We start from the raw sequence: 10,649 nt of genomic DNA on the forward strand, positions 1-10,649 counted from the left end.
CGTCATTAATACTAGTAAGGTTTAGGGTCATACCCAGTTTCCTAGATTGACACTTTCTGGATTGACAACCCACAATATAAATATTGATGCTATAAAAATCATAGAGTCGTCCAGACGAGTGTACTTTGTTTCCGGTTAAGACATACATGTTCATACCCCTCACACTATCAACATTCCTCTTGGTTTAATATCTGGACTAGCAAAGATGTGCTAGTATAAATCTCTGCCCTCAAATACCAAATATGAGTCATAACTTAATATGTTTTCAGGTCAGTCTTATCTCCACCCATTACCCACCGGTTGCATAAAGACTCGGACTAAGGGTTTTGCCGAGGTTTAGGTTTGGGCGCATATTAGGTATATTTATTGACTAAGGTGGACGAAGCCCATTTTTACAATTACACAATCAAATACAAACGAACTGCTAACTGATGGATATAAAAACTGATAACATCTTTTTGGCTTTTTGTTGATTTTTTTAATACCAAGAAGCAATACAAACTGATAAACAAATAAACAATATTTACAACTTTATTGAGACATACGTACATTGTCTACTATGCTCTGCAACTGACTATATACAAATCGATAATGAATTGGATTTCATCACACAGGGTTAAAATGAAGTAAAGGCCAATGCTAAAATGGCGTGTAATGTAGGTTTAACAAACTAAAAAGGAATAAGGTCCAAATAGGCTCATAGGAGGATAATGGCGGGTAAGAAATTTTATTTAGTTGGGAAATTATATTTACATGTTTTCTAAAGTCCTAATCTCCATACAGGTGTGGTATTAAGATCTCGATAAGTATATGAAAAGCAAGTTCTAATTCTGTGAAACATATCGGTACCCTCAATAAATGATAAGACATGTTTTATATTTATTATATAATATGTGTATTAAGTATAGGGGCTATCTTACTATATGTTTGGAAATACGGGCAGCCGATATGAAACATGTATACCCGTCCCCTTGACTCGTTATCCCCGCTTACACAACCCCATTTTCAACTTCTCTTTTTTAAAAAAATTGTTAGGAAAACTATCGAGAAGCTGAAAAACCAACTATGAACAGAAACCTATAACTTGACATTAATGACAATAATTAAAAGTTAACAACTTTGGTTTCCGAACACTCTTTGAGGTATTATCGAGCTAAAAATTTTAAATTTCCCCATCCTCACACTTGAGGTTGACATTGTCGTCAATATTAAAAATATAAAATGTTTAAAGAAACATTTGGTGGACGGGGTTGAAATTGTGTTTAACAATTTAAAAACTGGGGCTCTAATGTGATGGTTTTGACACATAAATCTACAATTACACTTTTAACACTCCAACTAAAATAACAAAAAAAAAAGATTATGAAACCGTAAGCACCTGATATATATATGACTATGCGGTGTGAAACGTGGCTCGTGAACACTCGTTTTCTCCAAATACTAAAACCAAATCTGCAAAATCTCGAAAGTGTAGAAGCAAGCTTCTCATAAGTGTAAGACATAGGTCTTTTAATAATTTTTCAAAAACGAATTTTATTAATTTAATAAGACGATTACCGAAACGAATTAGTTAGTTTAATAATAAATATTGTTAAAAGATCTTACTTACTTTCAAAGGAATCACGATTGCATTTAGCGTATGCAACAAGCCATTTAAACCCCCCATATCACGGGTGGATAAGTAAGGTCTCGTGAGGGCTTATAGTGAACTACACCCACAAATTTTCAAATACAACAAAGTATACACGAACCTGGAAACACATGTAATTGACCATCAAGTGTCTTCATAAACCGATGAGGTTACAATGAAACTCGCTGATTCCTTACCAATTTTATGAATATCCTCCATCTCCAAGTATGGCTTCAACCTATAGCTATTCACCACTTGCTTCCCGTGGTCATCAAAATCTTCAATCTCGTATTGCCCGTGATTCCAAACTCGAACAATCAAATACCATCCCGTCTACTTGCTTTTGAGTTTACCCAGAAAAAGCTTCATACCCGTGTTGTAGAGCCAAACTCTTTGACCAACTTCAAAATTCTTCAACCGGGTTTTAGCATCAAGTACCTTCTTCATCTTTTCCTTATAAGCCGATGCACACTCGTATGCCTCATCCTGTAACTCCTCGATCTCGCACAAGGCCAACTTCCTAGCTTTACCTGCATCATCATAACTAGTGTTAACTTGTTTAGTAGCCCAATAAGTATGTTGTGCAATCTCAACCTGCAAATGGCAATCCTTTCCATACACAAGTCTATAAGGTGTGGTACCAATCGACGTTTTATAAGCTGTTTGGTAAGCCCACGAAGCATCGATCAACTTAGTTGACCAACCCTTACGGTCCGTCCGAACGGTTTTCTGTAAAATCTGTTTAATTTTCCGATTAGACACTAAAACTTGTCCACTCGTTTGTGGATGATAAGGATTTCTGATTCTATGATCAACCCTGTATCGTTGAAGCAACTTACCAAATTTAAAATTTTTGAAATGGGATCCCCCATCACTAATGATGGTTCGGGGGATTCCAAATCTCGAGAAAATATTAGTTTGCATAAAGTTGCGAATGACAAGGTGATCATTCATCCTAGTGGCTATCGTCTCAACCCATTTAGATACATAGTCGACGGCCACTAAGATATCCAAATTACCGTAAGAGTTCGGGAATGGGCCCATGAAATCGATCCCCCCAAACATCAAAAATATCAACTACAAGAATCGGGTTCAAGGGCATCTCATCCCTCTTAGAAATGCTCCCGAGTTGTTGACACTTTAAACAGTGTGTCGCAAATTCATGAACATCCTTAAACAATGATGGCTAATAAAATCCACTCGTCAAACTTTTCTAGCTGTTTCTGGCCACTAAAGTGACCCCTACAAGTCGACGAATGCGCGTGTTCCAACACTGATCTGACATCCTCCTCGGGTATGCATCGTTGAATCACTTGATCTACACCAATCTTGAACAAATCCGGGACATCCCAAATGTACTGTTTAGCTTGTGAAATCAAGTGCTTATTCTTCCTCCTTGGCCAATGCTCCGGTATGTCACCAGAAACTTTAAAATTAACAATATGTGCAAACCAAGGATTTTGGGAAACCGTCAAAATCTATTTTTTTGGAAAGGAGTCGTTAATGGGTCCGTCCTTGTCTCCATTCTCCACCACGATTTGGTACAAGTGATCCGCAACAACATTTTCACTCCCTTTCTTGTCCCGAATCTCTAAATCAAAGTCCTAAAGCAGCAAAACCCATATGATCAATCGCGGTTTCGCGTCTTTCTTGTCCATGAGGTACCTGACTGCAGAGTGGTCAGCATATATAATGACTTTACTACCCCAAATATAAGACCCAAATTTATCTAGAGCATATAGTAATGCTAGTAACTCCTTCTCGGTTGTTGTATAATTTAATTGAGCATCCGAGAGGGTTTTACTCATGTAGTATATAGAAACGGTTTCTTTTCAACCCCTTGACCCAAAACAACCCCAACTGCATAATCATTCGCATCACACATTATTTCGAAAGGTAAATTCCAATCGAGTGATTGAAAGATTGGGGCTTCAACAGTAAGGCCCCGTTATGTTGTCGTAGGATTTACTTATAAACACGGTTCTATAAATCGGAGTTAATTAAAACTTTGGCGGAATATTAAAACTTCAATCGTTCATTATAAAACATTCAAACTTTGTCTTTTAAACATATCATAAAATAGTTTATTAAAACATCATGACAGATCTTCTTTGGATGCCAGTCGCTTCAGATCCTGCCTTATGCCTCCCTCAAGCTAGTTGCTTCAATATATTTACCTGCGTGCATACTAAAAGTCAGCTACGCTGAGTGAATTCTAATTAAAACATGTAACATACAATACGTCCACATACTTATACGTATCCGGAGATACATATTTCTTACTTAACATGCTCATTCTTTCTTTCACACTTACATTATTTCATTCTTTCTTTCGTACTTACATTCATATATATGCTAAGAAAATTTCTCCCTATAACACTCACAGATATTATTAGGGTCTGTTCCTTACATTCGCAGATATTATTAGGGTCTGTTCCCTTCGTTCGCAGATATTATTAGAGTTTGTTCCCTACATTCGCAGATATTATTAGGGTATGTTTCCTAAATTCGCACAACCATATTTTTATACTACCATTCATATGATTTCATACATAAACTGCTTTTTCATTCATACATACTTTATACACAATTACATATTCTAACACTTACCTTCTTTGGCGATACGTGCAATATCCGATGATCGTTCACGTACCGACAAGCATTCATTCATAACTTCGATAACTGCCACACATATCATATATGGCATACACTTACCACTTAAGATAAGTGTAATGATTATTCACATCGAGTATGCACACAACCCCAAAACATAACAAGGAAATGGGGAAATCGCCTAAATGCGAATGTGCCATACGGGCAAGTAAACGTGGTCTTTTCTTGATCTTCAGGCTGAATAGCTATCTGGTTATAACCCGAATAACCATCTAAAAAAATAAAATTTCTGACCTAATAGCTTCTCTACAATCTGATCAATAAACAGAAGCGGGACGTGATCTTTCAATGTAGCCGCATTCAACTTCTAGTAGCCAATACAAATACGCCACCTGGTTACCGGTCGGGTGGCTAACTCGTTACCTAAGTCGTCCTTAACGACTTGGATGCCCGCCTTCTTCGGTACAGTTTGAGTCGGGCTCACCCATGTGCTGTCAGAAATGGCGAATATGATACCTGCATCGAGCCACTTCAGCACCTCCTTCTTCACTGCCTCTCTCATGCTTGTGTTCAACCTCCGTTGAGCAGCATGCGCGGGGTTTAACTACCGGACCGGTAAGAATCTTGTGCATGACAATGGAGGGAATAATCCCTTTCATATCCAAAATAGTCTACCCGATCGCCTCCTTATTTGCCATTAACACTTCTAGTAGAGCACTTTCCTGTTCAACAGACAAGTTAGAAGCAATAATAACATGTAAAGTTTCATTTTTACCGAGACAAACTTATTTAAATGCTTTGGGAGCTCCTTCTTCTCGACTTTTGGTGCTTCCTGCAACGACGATTTTAACCATGTGTCAATATTTTTGGGTAGTGGTTCCACCTGAACCGATCACGGTGGTCGATCCCCTCTCATAGCTGCAACTTCCAGCTTTCTTTCTTCCTCCTCCAGCTGCTTTTCAGTTTTCACCTACAACCTGTCAAACATAAAGCACGTGTCTCTTATCCCATCCGTGTTCAGGAAAGATTCGTATAACGGAATACACTCGTCAATAACAGTTTTCACAAGAACACCTGATCATCAATTCCCGAACGTCTAACTAGTTTTAGATTCATTACTAATATCATAGTTATTTATTCCGCAAAGATTGTTACTTAGGTTTCTCGTTGGTAGTTCCCGAAGAGTGTGGTTTCCCACTTTCTTATTTGATCATTATCGTCTTGCTCATTTACTATCTCACTCTCCTTCTTTTAACTTATTTTTAACCGTTTTGGGGACATATGCGTACTTTATCTATTTACCTATTATTTAATACTAAACCTGTAGCTGTTTGCCTTGTGTGTGTAACGATTTATACCTAGCGTTTTATATGCTTATATGCCTTTCTTGAATACATGTCGGAGAGGTCCAACATATTCTCAGTCTAGTATGATCATAGGTCCGTCGAGTTAGCCATCGTTCAGTTCATCTGACATCGTGCTTACCGAAATCATTATTTACTTTCTCATTGGTTAAATTGCTTATCTCACTTGACACAATTTGCATTTTTCTTTATTTATTATATATTATATTATATCTCACTTAACTAGTGTTTTACTCACTCGACATGTGTTGTTGACAAAATTTCTATTTTATACCCATATGCTGGTTATCGTAGGAATTTAATGCAAATGGAATCTTCTCAGCCTCCTCAGAAAATGTCTAAGTATGGAATCCGAGCAAACCAGGCACTTCGAGCAAGCCTACACTTATTCAAGCAAGGTATTTTGCCTTCGAGCAAAGTTATCTTCTAGAATTATTCTAAGTGTTAATTAGAGAAAACTACACTTCATTAAGCAAGGTTGTTCTTTAACTCGAGAAAAGTTTGTGTCTGAGCAAACCCTTGACTTAATTAAGCTAAAACCAAGTATTTTGATGGATCAAGCAAGATTTTATAATAAACAGTGGTCCAAGCACACTTGAAGGAAGTTATTGAAGAAATTATTCTAAGGACTTCGAACGAGCAAAGTTCAACCTCTAGAAAGCTACAATGTCACCAACATACTTAACTTGTTCAAATAAGTTAAAGACAAAAGGTTGAAGGGATCAATGAAGAACAAGTTTGCTCATATGATATTATCGAGCAAAGTTTGGTAATATCATGAAGATTGAAGTCTGCTTGAAGAATATTTTCTTGTAAAATATTCTAAGTAAAGCTTACTCGGAGAACTGTTCCAAACACACTTATGGTTACCAGGTCTGCTTGACAAGGACAAAAGCTTACAAGCTTACTCAAAGACATGTTTACACTTGTAATATTTTGTAATATGTGTGAATATTTTAAGTATCAATCATTAGGGTTTCTAAAAGATGTCAGGTGTGCCTTTTAAGGAAACTTAACGGCACACCTATAAGAACGGACACAGAGCGAATATTGTGATTTGACGGTTGTCTCTTTCCTGAAAAAGAATATCTTTGTACGGAAAAGCTGCCACAAATAGATTCTTTACACCTAGAAACCCTAATTGATTTTCATTGTATCCTTCACAATATAAATGAAAATATTTTGAGTTATTTTGTGTGTTTGTTACTTTTCTATTCGTATTAGCAACAATTTGAGTATTATTGATTCCGTCTAATATTCATTGGATCTTCACAAAATCAGAACTCGTAACCGTCTTTTCAACACGTTGTTATTGGTTACGAGGCTGATTGTTGTGTTGATTGATCGGTCCTAATAAGTGGTATCAGATCTTCGTCTCTACATTTGTGAAGATTTGTTGTTAATTGTGAGTTTTACTGAATATATTGTAACAACTCGACATTCTGCTGATTTTGAAGAATGAAGAATGACGCCAGCTGACAACTGTTCGATTGATTTGTGACGTCAACTGCTCTATTTTTCATTTTCTCAGATCTACTAGTTATTGAGGTTTAAAGTTTTGTTTTCTCAGATATACATTGATTACTTTTCTTTTGTGTCTAGATCTTGATCTTATCCATTCAGATTCATCAAATCTGAGGATTTTATCCACATATCTGATTATTTTCTAAAGTTTGTTGAGTTTTAAGTAATTTCTCATCTCTAAAACCTTTTAAAACACCAAAAATATGTATGGAGCAATGGATGATCAGGAAGTGTCAACAAACAAAATTATGAGATTGCTAGGACAGGAAAATTACATTAAGTGGAAGGTGCTGTGAACTTCAATTAAGAATGACTCATATGTTCCTAATGGCACAGCAAACAATCAAACCGTGGAAAGACAAATGAAAAAGAAAGATGATAGGGCACTGTCTATGTCACACCCCGACTAGGTAGTTGCGGAAACGTAATACGGGAATGTAACAGATAACACTGGTATCAACAACATTGTTTATAAAGAAATTCACAAACTAATTTACATCATATTACATGGGTTGGTACTATGTTTACAAACTAGATGAGAATCACATAACCAGTTTACGAGCTTTTTATTTAATGTTATATATCTGCGTCTATTCACAGCTATTCAACTCTCCTTCTAACACCAAGCATGTAAGCAAATCATTCCACTTTTGCTTTACCTGAAAAGCATGTTAAAACGGGTCAACTACGTCTAGTTGGTGAGTTTCAAGTTTCACGAGTATCAACGAAATCAGTATACGAGTTCGTAAAGTTTAGAGTGTGTATGTATACATGTATGTGTATGATGTATTATACTAAGCCACAAGTGAAACCGAAACGAGCTAAAACACATGGCCACCCCTGCCCGTGCACTCCCGTTGGCATTTAACAGCCACTTTGCCCCAAGTATGTACTATGTCTAACACCACATAGCAGTATGTAAAAATATAATGACAATGTGCAAATAGGTTTACATATGTTCCGGCATACCCCACCGGCTCTGTCAGTTGGATTTGTCAAACCGATAGTACTATCCACACTCACCGGCACGAAGTTAATCACTTGTGTTTGTGGAGACTTGTCAAGTGTTAGTACTTAGATAATCCACATCATCACACGTTTTCAAGTATATAAGGTAAACATGCTTTTCACCCCAAAAGTTAGTAAAACAGTTTAGAAAGTGGGGGTCGTGAAACTCACCTTATCGTAGTTCGCACGGAAATTACGTATCAATAAGTCAGGTGCCTCGCTTATAGGCTGATTCCTATAAACGGTATCGTATCGTTAATACTAGCACAGTGTTCAAGCTAAGTCGGGCTGTATAGATAATCTGGGTATAGCTGTTAGGCTCAGAACATGACCATAGTATTAGATTATGACGTTGTATACTATGAAATGTTAAAAACTGGATTTGGCTCAGTTTCACCGTTTCCCGAGCCTAGCCAAGTTGATTGTTTATGCGTTTCGGGATTAGGTAAGATCACATAAACTTAAGTAAATATATTGATTGATAAAATGATTTGATTTATTAAAGAATTTTAAGGTTTCAGTATCTGGTTTGATCGCAGGGTTCGTTTCCGTTTTCACACGGGTTTGATTATACAAAACGCGCACAATCCACCCGAATTATCCGGAATTCTCGTAAAAAGTTCGTTTTTATCAATATCATTCAAAAATATGATATTTGACCACTTTTGACATTTTGACATACCAGTCAGTCCGTTAAACACAAAACTGCCGGTTTCGTTAAAACAATTATAATTTAAATCTTTGATTAATCATAACTAAATATGTACTTATATATAAATTATGTAAACTTTTGTAAAAATACATTAAGACATGGAGACTTTTATAAAAATATTTTCAGAAATTTTATGATTAATTATTTAATTATAAAAATTCATTTAATAGGTTATAATCGTGTAATAAATGGCCCGTTTATATCAAACGACCTCCGAAAAATCCGATAATTTTTACAAATGGCCTCAATGTTATTACATAGTCCCTTCAAAATCTCCAGAACCTAACTCTTTTGACAAAATGCCTTTTTGTGCGTTTTTCGGCTGTTAAAATTCGGTTAAACCATAATTGCACAAACCATACTTAGGCATTTTCAATGATCCCCAAACTTTACCAGTGATCTTACCATCACATATTAAACTCCAAAACCAAGTTTCATAATTTTTCAATATGTTTAGCTATTTTTCCCAAATAAACGATCATAAACGGAAATAAATTCACCAAATATTCTCCGTTTATCGAAAAATTACCAAATTTGAACAGGGACTCATTTATATGATCCTAATGTCCCTGAAAACTTTCACAAGCTAACAACAAGCACGTCACAAGCTAATACTAAACAGCCCATAAACGAGTGTTACGGGTTTACCTTGTCGGTTTTCGATAAGTTTTGCTAGCTTAAACGACTCTCCGGGTCTCGGGTTGCAAACTCAGTGTATCTACATATCATATAACATCAAACCAAGCATAAATCATCCATGTGACAGCCTTGATAATTAGGGTTTCGGTTTTGGGTTCAAACCGAACTTTCAAACCGTAAAAACGCTGTATTCATGTTTTAATCCGCGTTTTTGACCAAAAAAGTATATGTTCCTGGTTTGTAAACATGTTTAACATCAAAACATGGTTTTACTTGATTTTTAGGGTTTTTGGATGGTTAAACATGTTTAAAACTAATCAAGGATTAATTTTTCATGTTTAAACTATGTAAATCAAGAATGAAATCAATGAAAATTGAATGATTTACCTCAAACCTTGGCTGGAACTTGAAGAACACAGGTAAGAGGGTTCTAGGATGTGTTTGGTATAGTTTATAACTTTAATTTCTAGCTTATATAACAAGTTATACAAAGGGGGCCCATTTCCCCTTCTAGCGGCCGCAAGCTTCTAAGGGCCCATTGGGCCTCTTTTTGGCCCAATGGTGCCTCGGTTTTCATGCCACGCGTAAAATTCGGTCCAAAATTTAGTTCGGGTTCGGTTTTTCGCAAGAAAACTAGTTAGAGTGCGAAAACCAACGCGAAAACGAGTGTTTTTCAGCCTAGTTTTGTAAAATAAGAAAAACGTACTGACTCGTTGGAAAATTCCAAAATATTTTCACGGATTGCTTAGAACATGTCATATAAGTGTTTTATAAATCTTTTTCGGCTTAACGGATGCTACAATGCTCGTTTTGATATTAACGGTTGCGTTTAAGCTTATAGCGTATCGATAAACGAAACCTTTTTCGTTTAAAGAGTTTTAAACGTACTGGGGCCTAAATATCAATATGTTAGCCTCTATAACATATATATAACTCGTATATGACCCCTCAGTATGTATATGGGTCATAATTAGTATCGGTCGGTTACTAGTTTAAGCACTACGAATTAACCGATTTATCGTTTACTTGTTACGTTGTGAATATAGTATACCTCGTTTTGTCGCGAATGTCACAGTCTATGCTGAAACTTGGTCTGTCTTGAGAGATTTTGACTAGTGTGGCTCATCATACTATTGCAAAAGCTTTGTTTGATGCCATA

At 36.2% G+C, this 10,649-nt stretch overlaps 1 protein-coding gene across 1 annotated transcript; it reads right to left on the reverse strand.

Moving 5' to 3' along the window:
- Positions 1-1,963: 1,963 nt before the first annotated feature.
- Positions 1,964-4,805, reverse strand: LOC143553523 (uncharacterized). Its single transcript, XM_077043507.1, has 3 exons — positions 4,644-4,805; positions 3,176-3,234; positions 1,964-2,447 (listed from the first exon to the last, which is right to left on the reverse strand). The coding sequence occupies exons 1-3, from the start codon at positions 4,803-4,805 to the stop codon at positions 1,964-1,966; spliced, it is 705 nt and encodes a 234-aa protein (XP_076899622.1).
- Between the last annotated feature and the right edge of the window lie 5,844 nt (positions 4,806-10,649).

The sequence above is a fragment of the Bidens hawaiensis genome, unplaced genomic scaffold (genome assembly GCF_021521415.1).
Source record: "Bidens hawaiensis isolate Kalapana, Puna unplaced genomic scaffold, B.hawaiensis_p1.1 tig00017259_1, whole genome shotgun sequence".
In the NCBI taxonomy this organism is placed as follows: Eukaryota; Viridiplantae; Streptophyta; class Magnoliopsida; order Asterales; family Asteraceae; genus Bidens; species Bidens hawaiensis.

Excerpts from the sequence above, each read along its gene's own strand:
- LOC143553523 (XM_077043507.1), bottom strand. The coding sequence starts at position 4,805 with ATGAGAGAGGCAGTGAAGAAGGAGGTGCTGAAGTGGCTCGATGCAGGT. Across the intron at positions 3,235-4,643 it reads ACGAGTTAGCCACCCGACCG|GACTTTGATTTAGAGATTCG; the intron begins GTAACCAGGTGG and ends TTGCTGCTTTAG. Across the intron at positions 2,448-3,175 it reads AATGTTGTTGCGGATCACTT|GGTTGATCATAGAATCAGAA; the intron begins GTACCAAATCGT and ends TCAACGATACAG.